Source organism: Coptis chinensis, chromosome 3 (assembly GCF_015680905.1).
Source record: "Coptis chinensis isolate HL-2020 chromosome 3, ASM1568090v1, whole genome shotgun sequence".
NCBI classification, from domain to species: domain Eukaryota; kingdom Viridiplantae; phylum Streptophyta; class Magnoliopsida; order Ranunculales; family Ranunculaceae; genus Coptis; species Coptis chinensis.
In genome coordinates this window covers 52,136,686-52,158,451 of record NC_141458.1, presented here as the reverse complement: position 1 = coordinate 52,158,451, position 21,766 = coordinate 52,136,686, and the positions used below count along the sequence as shown (strand labels likewise).

The 21,766-nt window shown below is 35.3% G+C and overlaps 1 protein-coding gene and 2 long non-coding RNA genes across 6 annotated transcripts; 2 read left to right on the top strand and 1 right to left on the bottom strand.

Moving 5' to 3' along the window:
- The first annotated feature begins 2,947 nt into the window (after positions 1-2,947).
- LOC147509974 (uncharacterized) lies at positions 2,948-13,211 on the top strand. Of its 4 annotated transcripts, XR_015218663.1 has the most exons (4): positions 3,107-3,287; positions 3,359-3,672; positions 7,265-7,303; positions 12,897-13,211. It is a non-coding gene; the product is annotated as an uncharacterized LOC147509974 (long non-coding RNA). The 4 variants fall into 4 exon arrangements; XR_015218664.1 differs by lacking the exons at positions 7,265-7,303; positions 12,897-13,211 and adding an exon at positions 2,948-3,100 and having other exon boundaries at positions 3,186-3,287; positions 3,359-3,789; XR_015218665.1 differs by lacking the exon at positions 7,265-7,303.
- Positions 13,212-15,549: 2,338 nt separating this feature from the next.
- On the top strand, positions 15,550-16,672 carry LOC147509973 (chaperone protein dnaJ 8, chloroplastic-like). Its single transcript, XM_086602100.1, has 2 exons — positions 15,550-15,984; positions 16,087-16,672. The coding sequence occupies exons 1-2, from the start codon at positions 15,787-15,789 to the stop codon at positions 16,336-16,338; spliced, it is 450 nt and encodes a 149-aa protein (XP_086458226.1). The 5' UTR covers positions 15,550-15,786; the 3' UTR covers positions 16,339-16,672.
- On the bottom strand, positions 16,084-20,578 carry LOC147509972 (uncharacterized). Its single transcript, XR_015218661.1, has 3 exons — positions 19,779-20,578; positions 16,833-17,320; positions 16,084-16,719 (listed from the first exon to the last, which is right to left on the bottom strand). It is a non-coding gene; the product is annotated as an uncharacterized LOC147509972 (long non-coding RNA).
- Between the last annotated feature and the right edge of the window lie 1,188 nt (positions 20,579-21,766).

Genomic DNA, 21,766 nt, shown 5'->3' with positions numbered 1-21,766 from the left:
ATAGAGATGCAAAAAAATTGAGTGCTAGAAAACAGATCAAGGCAAAGTAGAATAAAGGAAAGAGTCAAAGAAAACTTATTGTTCTTGAATAAGTGATGCAACGTGATTGGGACTGAAATGGGCGGTGTAGCTAGGAACCATGGTATACGAGGCCATGTGATTGGCAGCATTAGTAGGTGGAGGAGAAGGTTGATCACCGAAAAATAGAGTTGTGTGGGTTATCGGATTTTCAAGAAATCTACCACAGATGGCGCCAACATGTAAATGTGTATTTTTATCCCGGAGGATTAACAAGACATTACACCAAAGGTTATGTTTATGACTTAGCTCTAACTTTGATGAAGAAAGGGGATGGTTTTGGTGAATGGTAATGGATGCTCTTCATGAGTAAGAAGATGCCTACGTATCCAGCACCTTGGAATGAGACTATAAGCTAAATGTGATGGGATCAATCAATTGTGTTGGAATCAAGCCAATGTAGTTTTTTGGGGGGGGGGGTGGCTTTTATGGGTGTTATGAGCAAGTAGTTGGTATGACACGTGTGATGGTATGGACAGGTGTACTGTCAGGATGAGCAAGGATGAGTGACACGTCTTCACAGATTGCATGTGTGTGGTAGCTCCAACTGGTATTATGTTGTTTGAGCTAGTATGGAAAGAGTGTAGTACTGCCAAAGAGGTAATGATGGCAATGGTTTGAGTGTTAGGTTGCAGTGAGCTAGTGGTGATAATGAAAAGTGTTGAGGTGATTCTGGGAGATTAGTTAAATGTGGTACGCCACGTGTCGCTAATGATGGACTGAGCATGTGGTGAGGCCATGTAGAATGAGGATACTTGAAGTCGTATGATCGACCTGGAATAGCAGAGTCGATATAATCGACTTGGAGTAAGGGGTCCCTTATAGTGTTCATATCATACATACACTCTTTAAAACCTTACAAAAAAATGTTTTGCAAGGAGAAACAGTTTGAACAAACGCACTTAATTTCCCAGTGCAAATCTAAAATTTCATCCAATTTCTCGGAAATGAGTTATGCGGGAGATATTGAATAGTCTTAGGAAAATAGTACAAATAATTGAGGGTCATGAAAAAAAACATTATTTATGTAATACCCATTAGGGCATCACCAATGCAGAGCTTCAAAACCTAGGGCCACATCAGTTTTTTGGAGGGCAACTCAAGAAGAAGAAAGAGTAGTGAAACTCAATATTGGTGGTTGTTCTAGCAGAGAAGATAAGTGCTCCTCTAAACCACGTGAAATAAGACCAAAAGAAAATAAATTGAAGTCACGTGCAGAGTTAAGTAAGGTCATGTGCTTTAGGCTTTGGCCTTCGGGTCCTTTAAAACCATCCATAGAAATTAAGTCAATTATCCAGGATTATAAATTTGGGAGCCATTTAAGGGCTACGTTGGAGGCTGTTTATTGGTCCTCCAAATTTGAAGATACAAGCTTGAATACAGGCCCCGTTGGTGATGCCCTTATTATTAGGATTTTTTCAAAGGAAATATTCTAAATTGTTTTATATTCAGGGCATCACTAATGCAGGCCCTCAAAATAGAGGGCCATGTCAGCCTTTCCAAGGTGTGTTTAGAGGAGACAGAGCATAGAAGACCCTTATATTTTGGTTCATACAATGCAGACCTTTATATTGAATGGTAAATCTGGCATAAGCTTTTAGCTGATGTGAAACTAGTATAGTGGAATTGTGTTTGACTTGTGACTTGCATGTCTGAAATTCATTTCTCCTTTTAAATTTGGTCTAGGGTCCTTTAAAATTGTGACAGAAATAAAGACATATTTAGGATGGTAACTATAAAGGCCTATATAGGGCTTTTTTGTATTGGTCTCTTAAATTTAAATTTAAATGTAGAGGGGCTTATAAAGGCCAATTGGTGATGCCCTCAGTGACGTGGAATTAGTGAAATATTGTTGTACAGACTATAGACAAATAGGGCTGGAAATGGAGCGGGTTCGGGTCAGATTCTCACTCAAAACTCTTTACCATATTTAGATCTATTCGGATTTGGGTCGGATTTCGGATATCCATATCCATTAAAAAACACCAAAAAACACACTATTTTAATGATTTTCATATATAAATGTAAGATATAAATTAATTTTTAGGCATCAAAATATAAATCTTGTTAAAATGATTCGGGTTTTTGGATATTCGGGTCGGATTCTAGTCACAAATAGGGGTGTCTCTTTTTTCCGAAAACCCAATTTTTCCGAATTCCAATTAAATACTTTTCCGAATTTGGCCATGATATTTGTGTTCCGATATCCGATTTTTCCAAAAAATAATTGGATCGGAATTGGATGTGTTTTCAAAATCCGATCCGATATGATTTCCGATTAATTTTCGAATTTTTAACATATAGCGATCTATTTCATATAGTTACTAAATTAAAATTGCAGATAATTTGCAAACCAAATAAAAACCCTAAAGAAGTAGAACATTGTCTCTCTCACGATTTCAAAAAATCAATATTGTCATTCTAATACATGTCTCAATTTCTCCCATCTTTCTATTTATTGAATTAATGCATTAACATGAAGAAAAAACTTGCTGAATGAATATATTAAAAGGTGTAACTTGTTTACTGAATTAATATATTTCAAAATAATTGCTAAATGAATATATTAATTGGATAAAAAATGGTTATCCTTAAGAGAATCCGATTATATAATTCAAATTTTCGATTTACTTCCGTATTTTGCAGATTTCGAAATTTTCGAAAATATTCTGATTTTTCGAACTTTCTGAATTTGAAAGGAAAATTGCCATCTAAAAAATAATTGGATCAAATTTGAAAAAGATATTGCCATCCGAAAAAAAATTGGCCCGAAAGCCTTTTATCCGAAGACGTTAAAATGGATTCGGATATGGTTGGATTTGGATCGCATCCGTACCATTTCCAGCCCAGAGACAAATAACCCGATACACCGACTCCCTCAGTCAAAATCCCTAGAGCCCCTTGACAAAATCATGATGAACAACTTGCGATTCCCAAGTAATATATAATAATAATGAGGAATATAATAATGTTCCCACTTCTTCTTCAGTATACGGCTACTTCACTCAACAGGCATTACGTGGTACGTCCCACACCACACCAATTTTTTCTTAATTCTGATCACTTTTTTCTTTTTTATGCGTCTCAATTTCTTTCTTCCGTTTCAGCGGGTTACTTTAAACACGAAAACGGACTAGTTACAAAAACCACCGATCAATTCCCATCAAACCAATATACTGATGGCAACTTCACTCGACAAGCACCGCAAGGTACACGTCATCTTATTTTTTTATTTTATTTTATTTATTTTTGTTAATTTTATGTATTGTTTTGAGTTTAGCGGGTTATTTGAGAAATGAGAATGAAGGAATGTCGAAAGAAATTATTAGACTCGAAATTGAGAAAGAGATGATTAGACAACAAGTTATATCTGCTGAGATACTTCGTTATCAAGAAGAACACGCAATTGAAAGAGATTTCGCGCTTCATAGGGCTGAGGCTATTTCGAGGTTTCATTTGACACATGGTGGTACAGCGGTTCGTCCAGATGTTAGGATTTTTTATGGCCTCGAGTTACCATTTGAGAGGAATGCTCAAGTTGGTACAGTTCCCACTGTTAGAAATGAAGGACAAGCTAGACAGTTTATGTTTTGAGTGAGTTCCTCATCTTTGTCTATATTTGCTTGTCTAAAATTTTCGTACACTATCATACCACATTTTGATTCAGTAATAATATATGCTAAGGAGTTAATATTAGCTGATTTATGTTTAGCCATTGTGTTTTGCTCTTGTGCTTGGTGAAAAATCATGTTTCTTTTCTACATTTCTAACGTTCGTGAGCATACCAAAAGTATAAGGTTTCGTCTCCCTCAAAACCCCCATGTAGATTGCATTTAGTCTTAGCCCCCTCAAACTTAGAAACATGTATTTGTACCTGCCCCAAAGCTATACATAGTTGCTTAAAGCTTTGTCATATGCATATTCTTACAGTTTCCTCGGCGAATTTAGATAATGTGGATAGTATGCTAACCATTATTTTAACTATCATTGGACTTGAAGATTCACTTTTTTGTTATTTTAAATCTGCTTTATCAATGACTCACTTTAAGCAGTGTTCTAAAAAATGGCCTAGGTGGCCGTCCTGTATTTCACTCTAATCGGTTAATAAAACGGTAGACCGTTTAATCGGGCCTAGGCGGCGGATTAATCGGCCTAGGTGGGGCTGGACGGTTTTCAGTTTCAAAAAAAAAAAAGAAGGAAAAAAGCAAGAAATGGAGTAGACTTACCTGAATTCCTCGAGTGGTGGTGGATTGATGTGGTCGGCTGTGACCATCTTCTTCTATGACTGGCGGCTGCAACCCAGATCTAAGATCTAGGGTTTGTTTCTTTTAATAAGGGATGTGGGCTTTTAATAAAGGATGTGGGCTTGGGCTATTTTGTTTTTTTTTTCTATAGATACTTAGATAGGATTAAATTGGGCTTTTAATAAGCAATGTGGACTTGGGCTTTTATGGAATGGTTATATTCAAGATCTAAACTTAGCAAAAACTGTTTTAAATGGCTAATGGGCTTTATCAAAATCTATATATAACCTGTTCTATCCAGAGAAAAAAAAAAAATATATATATATATATATATATATATATATATATATATATATATATATATATAATTAATTAATTAATTAAATAAAACCGCCTAGCCCGTCTAGGCGCTAGGCGCTCCCCTACTGTCTGACTACCGCCTAGTGTTTTTTAGAACATTGACTTTAAGTTGGGAACCACGTGTGACTATTAGTTTAGTCTAAGTAGTCACTAAATACTCGTTGTCAGGGTTTCCGAGCATCTCTTAAAGATTGATTTGGTTCTCTTGTTTCGCCTTTCAATTCGAGTTATTTCTGACAAACGTTAAACACATAAACTGCAAAATAAATATTAACCAAAAACATGTAGTCATACCCCCAAGAACATGAGAAATACAAGAAACACCAAATGTATACGTAAGATTAAACAAGATAAGGAACTGAGAAGAGCTGATCAACCATAGTAATCGAAGTCTACAACTGAATGCTCTAGTTGAGGGTAATCTGGTTGTGTCACAAGATAAAGCTTGACACTGGTATCTAAAGATGAATCTGAAAATTTTGATATAGAATTGTGAGCAAACAGCAATGCTCAGTAGGTGGTTCATACTGCTCCTAAACTGTCACTGTTACTAAAATGGTACAAAGCAATGGTAAGCAAACAATGTTCATGTAAGCTTTCCATCAGCGATTTGATGTTTTGAATTTGCAAATAGCAAGAGAAAAAAAGAAATAAACTACCACCATAATACAAAGAAAATCTAAAATTTCATTTAGATAAACTCAAAAACAAAGAACAAAAGAACTTGTAAGTTATTGAGGAGAAATTGGACAATTAGAAGTCTTCATCTTTGACAAATTTCAAGAATGCTATAAGGACTAATTTATACAGAGATGACACACCACAATTTGCTCCAAAACTAACTTCAACACAACCCGATAAGAAGTCCAAGATGCTATCCATTCCTATCTATTAAAGATCTCAACTTTTTCATAAAAATAAGGGATGACACTTTGAGAATTGATAGAGGAAGAAGAGGTATGTTTAAGGTTCTCAAAGAGAGTTGAGAAAAAGGAGAAAAAAATTTGTGTTCTCTTTTTAAATTGGTTTATATTTGCATGAGAACTTGTTGGTTTATTTTAATTTGTGTCCATGAAGGACAATTGTGTTATGCAATAGGCTTTGTGAGGTTTGGTTTGATGTAAATAAAATCAATTAGAGTTTGATTGTGTAAAATCTAAATATAATTACAAAAAACTAAACATTTAAATAAGTTGTAAGATGGGGGTCCAAGAATTCAGGTTAGTCTAGTTGTCCCTATGTAATAAGTTGGTCCCGAAAGTAAAAAACTTTTAAATGAACATTTAAGACTTGTCTGGATTCTGATTTGCGACCAACTTGGTGTCACTTGATGCAACAAATCTAATTATGGCATCCAAATGACCAAATTAACATATAGCAAACAAATGAATTTTTAAACCAACGAGCCATTTCTAATATATGCATTCACGTGTTAATATGCTACCCGAGGGACTATCAAATCAAACCTGAATTCTTGGATCCATCTTAAAATTTAGTTAAATATTTAATTCGTTCTAATTGTATTTAGATTTTAGATGTTACATAATTAAGCTTGTAATTTTCGTTAAAGCTCATAAAGCCTAAAGTTTAGCACAAGTATTCTTGATGGACACATGTTAGAATAAGTTCAAATTCTCATGCACATATAAACTTTTTTAGAAAGAACAAAAGTTATTTTCTACTCCCCCTCACTCTCTCTTTGCATCTAATTTAGATACCTTAAACACTCCCCTTATTCATTTCTCAAATTTCACTATCAATTCTTAAAATTTCACCCATCTTTTTTATGTAAAACTTGTGTGCTCTAATTGGTTGTGTTGGGGTGAGTTTTGGAGCTAATTGAAGTCTACTGTTGTTGTAAATTTTGGTCCATATAGCGTTCTTGCGATTTCTCAAAGTTTGCTTTAAGTTTCCTTATGCCTTTTCCTATCTTAATATATTGTATGCACAGACATGAGTTTTCCTATTCCGGAACTATGCATTAGCTCGTAAAGCTTCTCCTTGGGCTTTATCTTTAGTTTTATTAGTGAGACTAACACATTGGCTTTTTTAAGTCATAGAAAACTCATTTCAAGGACACTCCTAGGGTTAAGACACTTGAAGTCCTATTTCATAGGCCTTAAACAGCCCTAAATTTCTATCTATCCCTGCTCTGTTTCCCTCCCCCTAGACTTGTATGGATAATTAAGAAAGATGAATAAAGCCTTACAGTTTTCAATCATAGATCTTAATTCTTAACTCAAGACTCAGAAAGATGAAACCTTGTAATTGTCCAATTTCTCTTCCTTAACTTGTAAATTCCTCTGTGATGTTTGTTTTGGGGTTTCTATGTATGGAATTCTAGATTTTCTTTGTGATTATGGTGCTGATTTCTTCTTCTCTTTTCATGCTCTTGCGAATTTGAAACATCCTATTGTTGTTGGGAACTAGATTGGAAGCCTCTCTTGATATTTTGTAGTATGCTCTTGACATGAGTTGTAGTTTCTCTTGGGTAGCAAATTTGGTTGAGAGGACATTTGATCTATTTAGGAGTTCCTTATTGTTTGATAGTTTTCTTTGGTTCTTCCTCTATATCTTTGTAGTGGACTTGTGTCAATTAGCTTTCGGTAGCTCAAGTTGAGGTATGTATCCTACTCCCCCTTTATTTCCACCCGGGGCATGCTTTAAAATTTGTTTATTGCTTCAAAGCATGTTTCTTGTACTCTGTTTTCATATATTTTCATTCATGCGTTGATGCTGAATTTGTTAACCGTTGGAACTTGTGGTTTGAAAAATCGACTTTGTGTATATATTGATTATGTGTTCAGAATGATTTAGAACCATTTTTATTGCTTAAAGTAGTTGAGTTATGTTTTCTTATTGTGTATTTAGCTGCAAAACAAACTTGTACTACAATGTAACATCTGAATTTGCAATATTTCAGTAGGAATTTCAGAATTACTGATATATTGGGTTAAAGAGAATGTACATTGTTTTGGTCATTATTTTCTCGTTATAACACCGATTGTCAAACCGCTCTCACCTCTGTTTTTAGAAATTCCAAGGGACCATTTTAAAAATAATTTGAAGTTTAGAATTGGAATTTTTACATTTTCTTTTGTTTCTTTTATTGTGGTGTTGTTGCTTGGATTATATCAACTTGTATGGGCACGCTAGGTTGTAGTCACGTAGGTTTGTTATCTAGTAGTTTGGATGTTTGGTAATTAGAACATGATATGGTTGAATAATTCAAGTGTTGGGTTGGACGTAAGTTGACAGCACACTGAGCACACTGACTGTAATTGGTTTTTATAGGTGTTCAGTCGTCAGTTATTTGACAGCACGCGGTTACTGGTTTGGATTTTAGTGTGATGAGGAATTGTCTTAAATGTTCCGTTATAGGAGAATTTGGGACTCACCTTGTGGTGCTTTTGGTTTATAGCTTGGTTTCTTTTAAAATACACTTGAATGTAGAAAAAGGTTTTCAATGCATAAAATTGATTTCAAAGGAGGTTTTCAATACATATCCATTCTGACCTCAATATATGATATTTGGTTTCATATGATTTATTTTTATTTTCATTTTAGTTTTTAATTAATTTTCTTTTCTGGGGTTGAGGCAGAACGGCACATGTATATTAAACTAAGAGATTCTTGCACTGTTTCCAAGATTTTGCATTTTGAGAGAGGTTCAACAGTCCACAAGATCCATAGGATATAGTCTTATATGTCCTCGACAAAACCTACTCGCGCAACTAATTGAAATGCCTTTGTTTCAAGAATTGTTTCACTAGCTCAGGGGATGGTCGTTTCTTAGGCGCTTCTGTGTTTTCTTTTTTGCTTATGGGAGAAGCCACCACCCTCACATCAACCATTTGTAATGTCGGAGTCCATCTAGACAGAAGTTTTTCTCGCTGAATTATTAAATATTCGTAAGCAAATATTTTGGCGTTGAAAAAACTAATGCTTTTAGGGTTTTAGTAAAATATATACATATACATCAACTATGTTTTATTTTAATTCATGTGACTGAAAGTGTGATATCTTCCTCTTATCACTTTAAATTAAGAAATCCTATACACAATCTCTATATGTTTACTTAACTTGGAGATGTTTACAACAAAGAATCCTTCTTTGCAATTATTTTCATATTACATAGATCAACTGACTACGTTGCATCCATGCTACGCTGGTTATACATGTTTTGGACCAAAGTTTGCCAGCCACACATTAATTGCCTATCACTTGCACTAAAGAGAAACATGAACAATAGTGAACAGTGTGTCAATACTGGTTTCTTTTAACTATTTTACAGTAGTTATTGTTTATTGACGTCATTGAGGTAGGAAATATAGACAGTGCAAATTGGAAAGAAATGTTTGGGTGCTCTAAAAGGTCATTCATAGCAAATTTGATAAAAATCAAGACATTATATCAAAGATAAAGACAACAATCTATAAGGCTAAATCCAATGGTGCACCATCCCACCAAATATGACTAAAATTATGCTCCAATGGTGCGCTATAACACCAACCTGTCATGCTATCACTCTTAATTTACCTATATATAGAATGTGTTATCGCGTGATGGCATATGCTCAATACACCACTCCCAATGACGGGTAAAAGATAGTGTTGCACACCTCTCAGGTAGAATTGATTGTGAATTTCCCACACGTTACTCCCAATGGCGTGTAGAAAACATGTCGTCACAAAATTGATTTCGATGAATTTATTTTGTTTAATTATTTTTCTATTCTGGTTTTTTTCCATTTTATATGAATTTATCTAAGGTTCTATTTTGATTAATTTTATGGTTTGTCCCAATTTCTTTTTTAACATTGAAATTAATAATTTACAACAAATTTTTTTAAATAAAACATTTATTCATAATAAGAAAACAACTTACATAGAGGAGAAAATTACAGTACCATACAAGACAACAAGTTAAAAGGAAAACATATAAAAATGTATCAAACACGTATGAAGCACTAAAATACTGAATCAATTGCTTTTTTCGCCGTGTTGATCTTTCAAGATTTGCATCTTTGTGTTTTTATACCACTCTTTTCCTTGAGGTATCAAAGCAAGGTATTTATGCTTATGATGTCATTCTCCCACAACAATGTCTCGCGCAAGGCTTTCTGTTTTTCAAATTTAATCCTTGAAAGATGTCGAGTTTCGGATGCTTCATCGCCTGTTAAGATTTTCTGACAAATCTGTTAGAAATGATTGATTTTGACTTTCAACTCTTTTCTTGTGTTTCGATTTATCTATTTCACAATCTTTTTTTTTTTTTTTTATGAACTATGTCTTTGCAATCTAGAATTAGGAATTCCTTATATGCTATTTTCTACGTTGACTAAATTTGGCAACCCATTGTAAAAGTTGGTTTGTGATAAACTAAGTGTAGATGTGATTGAATGATGATCCCATTTTTCGCTGCTTTTCAAAATAGACCACTTATGATCAAATTTAAAAGTCGTTTTATCTTGACCTAGTGATATACAACTTTCTTGCTTGCTCCACCTGTTACAAGAAAAAATTTAGGGTAGTTCTAATTAATCTAAGCAATAGTTTTATAAGTTGCAATATCCATTGTGTTAGTTCTAGATTTGTTCATAACCTCAGTTTGATTCAAATATACATTCACGAAACAAAATAATAATTCTATTTATCATTTGCCAACGGCTTGTAATGTTTTTCATGGATCGTGTTTCTGTAAAACTCCACACCATCCTCTCTTTCTCAATGTGTTTTAACTTTATTCCAAAATATGTTGGCTGATTTATTTGTTCAAATGTTGTATCAATCGAACGATCCAATCAATATGCTTGACACAATATGGTGTTTCCATCTAGAAAAAGGCCTCACTTGTCATTGCAACTAAAAGATGGAGGAAATGCACTTATGAACAAATATAAAAATAAATTAAGAATTGTATTATTAGACTTTGGTGTGAAGTGATATGGATAGAGAAAGTTTTTTTTTTTATAACAGAAAAGTAAAATAATTTGTATGAATTATTAGATTCTAATGAGTTTTAGATAAGAATTTTTGTCGCATAATGCCACTTGTGCTAGGTGGGTAAAATTCCAACGATGTATTTGAACAGTAAATTCCAATGACCGGTGAAACATGACAGTTAAAATATAACCGTTAGAATTTTAACCATTTCAAAATTTAGCCCTTTGTAATTTTATCCGAGTACACGTGGAATTATTCGACTAAACTTCTTATCTAATCATTTATTAAAATTTAATAATTCACTTGAATGTTACCCAACAAGATTTTGAATCTAATAATTCGTACAATTCTTATCTATTTTACAGGTATATAAATAAATTGTCTCTATACATCTCTTTTCACGACATAGTTTAATAATACATTTCTCCATTTATCTCTACATTTCTTTCTCAGTACATTTCCTTCATATTTTAGTTGCAATGACAAATAGGGGGTTGCATTGATGAAGACACCATATTGTGTTAAGCATGGTTGGATCATTCGATTGTTCAATCACAGGAACAAATCAATAAACCAACATGTTGTGGAATAAAATTAAAGCACAATTTGAGAAAGAAAGGTTGGTACAGAGGCACGAGACACGATCTAAGAGAAGCGTTTCAAGCAGTTGGCAAATGATAAATAGAGTTATTACGTTGTTTTGTAGATGCTTGAATAAAACTGAGGATATGAACATACCTGAAATTAACAAAATGGATATTGTATGTAATAAAATTATTACTTAAATTATTTAGAACTGATTAGACTAAAAAAAAATTCTTCTACAGGTAGAGTAAACAAAAAAGTTGTATATTAATAGGTTTCAAAATAATAAGGCTTTCAAATTTGATCACACGTGATCTATTTGGAAAGACAATGAAAAATAGGCTTACCATTTAATCCGATTTAGACTTGGTTTCTCACAAACTAACTTTCACAACGGGTCACTAGTTTCTATAAATGTCTAATTTTGAAGTGCAAGGACGTGGTTCATAAAAAAGGAAATGACAAATCAAAACACAAGAAAAGAGTTGAAAGTCAAAATGAATTTTCTCTAAAAGATTTGTTGGAACAATTTCGATAGAGGCCATTGAGGCAACGACTGACTGTGGAAACAAATTCTATGAAAATGAAGCGTCTGAAACTCGAGATCCTTTAAGGGTTAAACTTACATATTAGAAGGTTTTGTGCGAAACATTGTTGTAGGAGAAGAACATCATGACCACAAACAACATATTAACACCCCAAAGAAAAGAGTGGTATAAAAACACAAATAAGCAAACCTCAAAATATCAAGCCCTTCGCAAGGCCCGAGCTTCAAGGATTGATTCAATTTTTGAAGTGCTTCTTTGATGCATTTTTAAGGGTTTTCCTTTTTAACTTGTTTGATGTTTTAATTTTCTTTTGTTTTATTATTTTGAATAATGTTTTATTTCAATAATTAAGTTAATTAAGTTGTTGTAAATTACTATTTTCAATGTTAATATAAAAATTGGGACAAACCAAAATAGAACTTTGGATAAATGGATAAATATGTATAAAATGAAAAAGAGTGGGAATAGAAATGTAATTGAACAAAATAATTTTTTCGAAATCAATTTTGTGCGACATGTTTTCTACCCGCCACTGGGAGAGACATGTAGCACAATATCTTTTACCCGCCAGTGGGAGTGGTATGTAGAGCATACGCCATCCAGTGATAACTCGACCTATATATACGTAAATTTTGGCGATAGCGTTGACGGGTTGTTATAGGCACCATTAGAGCATAATTTTAGTCATATTTACCATTGGACTTGGGGTAATACGGGTTAGAGCATAATTTTAGTCATATTTACCATTGGACTTGGCGTAATACGTTCCTGCCAACTCTATCCTCTATAGTGCACCGAACCAGTAGACTTGGCCTAAGAATAAGAAGACATGGATGAATGACATTATTTTCGCATCCGCCATTAAATTTCTTAATATGTTCTGCCAACTCTATCTTATTATATGCTCTGTCGATTCTCTTTGGGTCACAAGTCTGATGTCATATGCTTTTAACTCAAACTGCAAGCATTACTTACGTTTGTTTGGTAATTTGATAATTTCCAGAATCAGACCTTCATCAAACTAAATCCAAGTGTTTTTACTTTTTTCTTATACATTCTCTCCTTTATCAAACTAGAACATCCCTTCCTCCCGTAGATATATAATACAGAATGACCTAATGAGTGTTATCATGCAGGCTGTTTAAGGATCTCAGCTTAGGAGTATAATGATGTGGGAGCCCTCTCATGAATGTAGTGGCTTCAGAGTTCAGACCAACTGCAACAAATTTACTGTGATGGAATATTATGCAAACTGCAGAGCCTTCGCAACAATTCTATTCACGATATTTGTCTTTACATATTTTTCGTCTCAGCATAAATTGTGTGCGTATTAAATCAATGATTAATTGTAGATTGGAATTTTCCTGTGTGGCACTGTCTTCAAGAAGTTAGTTTATATTCAGATGCTATGTATTCTGCTGTATGGTGCAAATTGCTTCTAGGTTTTCATATATCTGCAATGCCTATGTCAGTGTTGGCGTATAATGTTTCGATATTTTTGTCGGCAAGACCTTCAGTTTCGAAATGCAGTACGTAAAAACGTAATCTACTGTCTTCATTCTACACTCTACAGTAGGGGTGGCAATGGGTCTTGTTGGGTCGGGTTCGTGTTGGGTCACGTGTTAGGAGAGCAAATCCAAACCCGACCCAATTACTAATCGTCTCAAGTTTGTCCAATCCAAACCCAACTCGTATATGTAATGGGTTACTCAACGGGTAACCTACTAAGCCAGCGGGTCAATTTCGGATCGGGTCAACAGATAACCCGTTTTTTTTTTTTGGATAAAGAATATTTATTAATCTAAATAATAAAAGAATTTGCAAAAGTGCGCAGAGTTGTTGAAGCACATGCATCTGCTGAACGCTTGAACCAAACAAGTGAAACAACCTGTTAGCCAAACAAAAAACATAACCAAACTATAAACAACAGCCATGCATGTCAAGTTTATCCACTTTGGTATCTCGTGGGCAAATTTATTATTAAATAAATATAAATATTATTGTGACTTTGATGACTTCATTGTTCTCTTTATATAATTGAGACTAGGGTAAGGGTTCAATATTAATGTACGTGATAATATATTTTATTGAATAAATCTATAATATTATATATGTTGAATTGCCTGGCTTATCCTTCTAAATCTAGTTGATCATTTTCTGTTTAGTATTTTCTTTTAGGTAATTGAGATTATGAGATTTAATAAAATTCAGAAACATATATGTTTAAGGACTTAAAACAGGTCATACAGGTCACGGGTTGATGACCCGGCCTATTGGACCCGGGAATTAATCGGGTATACTAACGGGTTACCTGGGTTAGCATGTGTGACCCTAATCCAACCCATTTATTTGACGGGTTTGGCGGGTCAACCCTTAAATGACCCAAAAGTCTTTTTTTCCAACCCAAACCCGCTAATTTCGTGTCGGGTTAGCGGGTCGTGTACAAAACTGCCACCCCTACTCTACATGCACACTTTGATATTATGGACCAAAATATCGCCGATATATCCGATATATCGTCGATATATATTGGTATTTTGGTACACCGATATCGATATTTCCGATATATATCCACCGAATATAGAACTTTTTTTTTCCCGATATATATCAGAATTTCCGATATAAAACTTTATATCGCCGATATAATCGATATATATGATATTTATGATATATATCGGTTGACTTTTTGACTATTTTTTAATATAAATTCGATATTTCCAATATATATCCCGATATTATATTTCCGATATATATGATATTTATGATATTTTAAATAGTTTGAAATAGTCACCAAAAAAATGGATATATCCGATATATAACGGTTTTTGGGTACACCGATATATTCATCGATATCGATATTTTGGGGCTTGGTTGATATCAGGATGATATATTGCGTAACGCACCAATTGGTATGTCCACGTTGGTTTGACACGTATATATATATACATTAAAAGAAATAATGGTTTTCTTGGCTTGAGAATTTGAGATGCGAAGATCATGAATTAAGTAGATTTCTAATGAGAAAATGACATTAGGGTAAACCAGAAAAGTAAACTAAAGAACATGGTTATGATTTCCCAGTCTCGAGTTAGGCCAAGCTTATGGGCTTGTACAGTTGTACCAGTCCAACGAAATCATGTATTGGCTACTTGTGGGCTTTATTAATTTCTAAGACAGCTTCCTGGTTCACGATTCCACGTACCAAGGTCGACAGAAAACACTTGGAATCTTATTAGCGAATCCTTATCCCCACTCCAACTTATCTTCGCGTATAACAGAATAATAACAGAACTAGGACATCATCATTGTACCACGTGTACACTACGAATGGCTAGTTACTCGCCAAGTGCTTTCCGTTTATAGATTTCCAAACTACTAGACAACAGTTGAATCCTGAAAACGTGATTTATCCTCTACCACAATTATTATCTTATCCATAATTCCATATATCTATTTCACACCTGTTTTTGACGTTGGCATATCTGAGTTTCACACCTGAAGAGAACGAAGACCCTTGATCTTCTTAAAGATCTGAACACTATGTCAGCACTCAATGGTCTAAAATTAAGGAAGATGTCAACCTTAAGGTTGACAGAAAGAAAAGATAGTGACTTATGGATAAGACTATTATTATTATAAATTAATGGATAAAGTACGTATCCACGTGGGAATTACGAAATTTGGATAAGGACTATTTCCACACGTCTTTTTGTTTTTCTCTTTGTTTCTTGGCCTATCATTCTCACTTCACCACTTTATATATAAGCACAGTAGTCTCCCATTTCTCAATTCATTTTATTTTTGGAGAAGAACCAATCATTCATACGCCTAGCTAACAAGTCTATAAAAAGCACTAAAGGTCCCACCAACTAATCTATTGATAGCTTTTCTATCTTCTTAATCAAGAATACAATCTTGTTTTATTTGGCTGGATTTTTCCTATATGGTTGCCAACCTACCACAATCATAAAGAAGAAAATAGGGGTATACTCTTCTTGGAGTCTTGGAGGACTTTGATATCAAAACATGGCATGTTCAATTGGAAATGTGAATGGTGCATCATGGATTCATCAAAGGAATGTTATGAACAAGAAAAAGACAATGAGGCTCCGTTGTAATGTTGTTGCTACAGCTGCTTTGAAGGATCAATATAGGACACTTAGAATCAATCCTGGTGCTTCTGAATCTGAAGTCAAGAAAGCTTTTAGACAACTTGCTTTACAGGTTTGTATTCTTTTCTCATCTTCTTTTTTAGCATAAGATGAATTTCTGTTACATTTTAGTGCATGACTGTTGACGTAAGTTTTGTTGTATGATTATTTACAGTATCATCCTGATGTATGCAAAGAAAGCAATTCTGGTACTCAGTTCCACCAAATCAATGAAGCTTACAATGTTGTGATGAGTAATTTGAGAGGAGAATCAAATGGTGTCGGCTTGTACGAGTCGTACGATCAAGAAAACAATGCTGATGAGTATTACGAGTACGATGATCCAGATGACATGTGGGAAGAATGGATGGGATGGGAAGGTGCAGGGATTAGGGACTACTCATCTCATATTAATCCCTACATCTAATTGAATGGCGGCATTAGTGTATATTCAATTGTGTCAGTATGTTTTGTGTACAGGTTATAATTAGGGACAAAGCCCAATTTAGAGTGGCTTTTTGTTGATATAATAAAAATGAACTCATCAACCATTGAAAATTGGTTGGGACTTTGAGACATCCTCTGCCTTGTATTTGTAAACTGTGGCAACCTTGAAATATTGAACATTGAAGTTGGTACCTTACACTTCCAGTGTTCAAAGCTGCATTGTATTGCAAACATTAAAGGTTCTTCGATTGTATATGCTGATGCCATATCTGTAAAAGTTTTACCATGAATGTATATTCCTTTCTTTCGTTGTCTTCCTTTTTTCGTTGTAATCTTTTCCTTTGCTCTTAATACAATTACCCTTTAAGCAAAAAAAAAAGAATCATTTAATTAAAATCAAGGTACAGAAATATAGTACGACATCAAAGTAATCATTGGTAGAAAGTGTGGGAGAATGGATGATCACACTATTACCTGCATGAATCTCTGGCGCCGAGATTGAACGACTTCTGTAAATGTTGAACGACTTCAGTCCAGTCAATGTTTGAGCCAAGTACATGCCGTCACATAGCTGGACAGCTTGGATGAGAATAAATAGCAGTGAGAGCATTTCTACTTTCAAAACATGCATTCATCCAACATATAAATCAGATAAGAGACCCAACGATACGAATTCCTATATACTAAGATTCTATAAACAAAATGTTGTGCCAAATGACTACTCTATAAGCTAAAACAATCGGCAATACAACCTGACAAACCGTAGTGTGACTCGGGTTATGCTAAAGCATTCATCACAGCTTTGTTATCCCCACAAACTTCCATTTCTATCTCTTTTTCTTCTGATAAATATGTTTGCTACTTCGCAGTTTTGAGTTCTCCCTTCTCTGCATCGTTCTGTCTGAACCTCCTATAAGCTGCTCCTGCCAGATCCCAAAAGACTGCTCATACTGCTTCTTCCCCTGTTGACCAATTAAAGGCAGCATTAAAACACACATAATCCCTTGTAGCATACTCAGCATTACTACTACTAGGTCTTATACTTTTGTTATTAACATTAATATTAGGTATGTACATCACAATATTTACGGTTAAGGCTCACTCCCTGTCCTGAAAATGAGATTCACAAGATGAATCCAAAATTTCTTCTAAACTTATTTTCTTTCCTAATCGAAACAAGGCATAGCAAGTTCCTCCATAGGTGACATTTCTTTCTTTTTAATCTAGTCTGGTAGTCCTGGATCACTGCAATAAAATATACTATTTTCTATTTACCACTTACCAACCAGTTGGATCGAGGCTTTGAGTTTCACAGCAACTCGGAGAAAGGAAATTAAACTATGTGGACGTTATGATTTAGGGTATTTCACCGGAAGTCGTAGGGCCTGTCTCATCCAAGACGATCAAGCAACTTTGTCAGCAACTAGTGAATATAGTATATCACATTGACACATCACACATACTGAAAAACCACCCGTTAATGGTGAAATTGAAACTATAAGTGTAGTAGCCAATTAGCTCTCTGCTAGGCAAGCTAAGATTAAGTCCAATAGTTTGCCTGCTGCAACCGTTAAACTCGATAACACTGTGGATGGATACGAGGGATAGTCAAACAATCCGTATGCCAGATGCTACTAGCAGTGGCGTCTGGGATCTATTGCATGACCTAAAATCACACTGGATGTATGGGGCATGATGCTGAGATATGCGAATGCAGTTGGTGTTATCATGTGTCATCATCCATTGGACCTCATTTTCCCTTATTTGGTGTTGTAGTGCACCATTGGACTTAGTTTTAAGTAGCAGAGAAACATATTATAATTTTGATAGCCAGTGGATTATCAGAAACTAGCAACTAAATTGTGTAGTAAGTTAATATAATCGATGATTGTAAGTTTGCAACACATAGTGTTATAGTGTTGATGAACAATAGTTATGTTTATAAATACCACACAAAGACATAGCACCTCCATTTCACTAAGGATAGTTGTGTAAGGGACATCCTACCTCTCAGGCACGTGGCACGCACACAGTCCACATACAACGACTCCGCCAACTCGATTTGACTCCAAACACACCAACACTCACCAAGATCAGTTCTGCATTAATAACTCATCACTCGACTTCATCTCGTGATATCATCATCAGCCATTTTCATCAATATTGCTATCATTAGCACCAGGCCTTTACCCACTGCAGCACTCAAATCATTGCCATCATCACCTCCTTAACTATACTTTTTTTGTATCAGCTCAAACAACATAATATCAGAAATCACCACACACATGCAACTCATAAGGACGTGTGGCTCATCTTGATAGCACACCTGTCAATGTCACCACACGTGTCCTACCAACTATTTGCTCACAACACCTATAGAAACCAACCCCAGAACTACGTTGGTTTGATTCCAGTCTCACCCCAAGGTGCTGGATACGTAGGCATCTTCTTACTCATGAAGAGCGGCCATTTCCACCCATCAACACATTTCCCTTTCTTCATTTAGATTAGAGTTAAGTCCTAAACATTTGGTGTCCTATTAATCCCCCAGGATAAAAATGGATATTTATAATAGTCATTGAGGTTTAATGGGATTTGACCATTTGAAGTGTTTACAACTTTCCAACCGTGTAATGAAAAGGGCCTTTCTCAACAAATGTATCCTTAAACCACTTATAACTTTGATTCTAGCAGTCAGAGTAGAAATTTTAGAGTTTTATATCATCTATAAAGCAACTACCCTAGAAGAAATGTTTGGATTGTAACCCATAAGCTACAATAAACAAACAAGTTATTCCTAAATCTAATGTATATAACATCTGAGGACCTATTTATGCAGTCTATTTGAATATTCTGACATAAACTCCACTCAAGATTAAAAAACAACCCCAAAGTGAACCTCAATGACAGAAGACACAAATTATGTCTCAGGAGCTCTGCTCAATATAGTGACAGCGCTACCACATAACAAGTTAAATCAGGTAAGCAAAAAATATTGTACTTCTTCTGTTACGCCAAATCAAACAAACTGTACAGCTTTACCAAATGTGGATCACTACAGTAACAACAGGACTAAAGTCGGCTTAAGAGCTAACCGAAGAGATTATAACAGTCTAACTCCACAAAGAAGTAAGTATCTACTAATGATTTTCAGAGAAACCAATATATTTGACAAACTGAAAGTTTTGTCGCAAATAGGCACTCAAAAACAAAAAAGCATACGAGTATGAGCCAACAGTAAGAGGATTTGGTCTGTAAGGAGGATGCTTGTCATGTTAAAACAACCTGGTAAAATAGTGGTCAAGTATCAGGGTCACACAAACACGCACATCGAACCTTCAGTCGGAAAACACCACAAGATGGAAATAAAAATGTAATGTCATATAAACCTATGCAAGAAAAAGAGGGAGTAGTGTGTACCTGAACATAAGATAATAAAGAAATTAAAACATCAGTTTGTTAGTGACATCTCCTTCTTCTTTTCAGAAGTACTTCTCTTAGTGCCACAGTCCATTCCACGAGCTAATTTTACTGAAATGAGGTTGCCCACAAGCGGATGTGCTTCAAGGTAACAGCCACTTCTTTCAGGAAACCCTTCAACTAGAAGAAATCTACTCTTTCGGCTTTTAATATTATAAGAGACCAGATAGTTGCTATTACAGAGTAGTAAAAGCTCACCATTCGTGCAAAGTTTAATAAGTTCAACGTAAAGACAATCCAATCCTTTACGACACAGTGAATCATGTTCTATCGAGAATTGCTTGACCCAAGACTCCTTAATATTGTACTTCTTCATAACCCATACATGAATATAGGATTCCGAAGAGCATTCCACAGCAGAAAGATTCCCCTCTAGCACCCCAACATAATAACATTCAAATGAGTATTTGAACAGATGTGAATCGGGAGTTGGAACAGATCCAAAATCTTCCACACCCAAGTCAAACGAAACAATGAGAGGCCCATCAGTCAGTGAACGTTCATCAACAGTGAGCCAATGATGACGCCCATGGAGAAACACAGAAACCCGTTCAATAGTCGATTGAAGCGCCTCTGGCGCTTTACAAGTCATTTTAATCCAGTTAGGACAACCTAGTGTATACATGTGCACTTGACTGACGAAAACTTGAGAAGTAGACTCAAAAATGACAACCACAAACTTAAACTCCCGTTTAGACTCTTCAAAAGCTAAACCAGTTACAATGTCATCCATATCAGGAACTTGCTGTTGTATGCAGATAAAAGAAAACAATAGAAGACAAGGACAGAATAACAGGTAATAACCAAGGCGCGGATTAGGCTGTCCTTAAGGAAAGATTTAAGCCCCTTCCATGGTGCGAGCAGAAAGGCAACGGTGGCGTCTTCCTCATGGGGATTCAATGGTTAGCAGCCTAACTTTGCACTAGATAGAGACTACCCTCTAAAACAAAGAATATAACTCTCTCTACGGGCGGAAGCGAAGAAGAAGAAGAGAAGAAGCAATCAAAGACTTATCTGTTTTCGTGTAGGTAATGAAGGGTGTATCACGACTTCAACTTCGTTTCATTTGGGTGTGTATGGAGGCAAAGACGACTTGTCTTCTCTCTCTCAATATAGCGGCAAAAAGACCTGATACACGAAGTTCTCTCTACAGGTGTCTCTCTCTCTCTACGTTACGTGATTGATCCCTCTAATGAACACATTTGTGTTTATATAGAGGTATGATCAATCATAGATGGGAAAGGACACCTCTAATTCGGTTTCACAAAACCAAATCAAAGTAGAACTCTCAAGTACGTCTGAGAATCCAACTGTTAGTGGAACTCCGGCCGTAGGCTATTGATGATCCACTACCCACTAGTCTAAACATTCAAGCCCACGACACGACGCCGACTTCTGCTTTCGGTTCGATTCGCGGCAGGGCAGCGTGTGTGGTTTTGGGTGAGTCCTCCCTCCTAACACAAAAGCCTTTGTACCCCTAAGGGCACGCCTTATGCTAGAGGTTCACCTCAAATACCTCACTTGCTAGTGGTGGTTCATCAATGTGGGACTAAACAACACACAAGTATTTGAAATACACATGAAGATTCCAACAATCCCCACTATTTCAAAATACTTATAGTCCCCACTATTTTGGAATAGGATATTACAAAAGAAATGGGTTAACAAAATGCCGAGAGAGAATCGAAAAAACAATGCATAAGATATTGGTGCTTTTAGGGCTTGAACCGGTCATAGGGTAACATGTCTTATAATACGTGAAAGTGGTGGATTAAAAATCTTTGAACCAACATTCCCTTGTAGTAAAATAGAGGACATGCACCCACATTGCTCCTTCATTATATGCACGTTTCGATTGTTGGCTTTTTTTTGGCCCTTAGCATTACACTGTGTTAAGTGAATGCTCTAGAGTATTTGCCTCAATACCC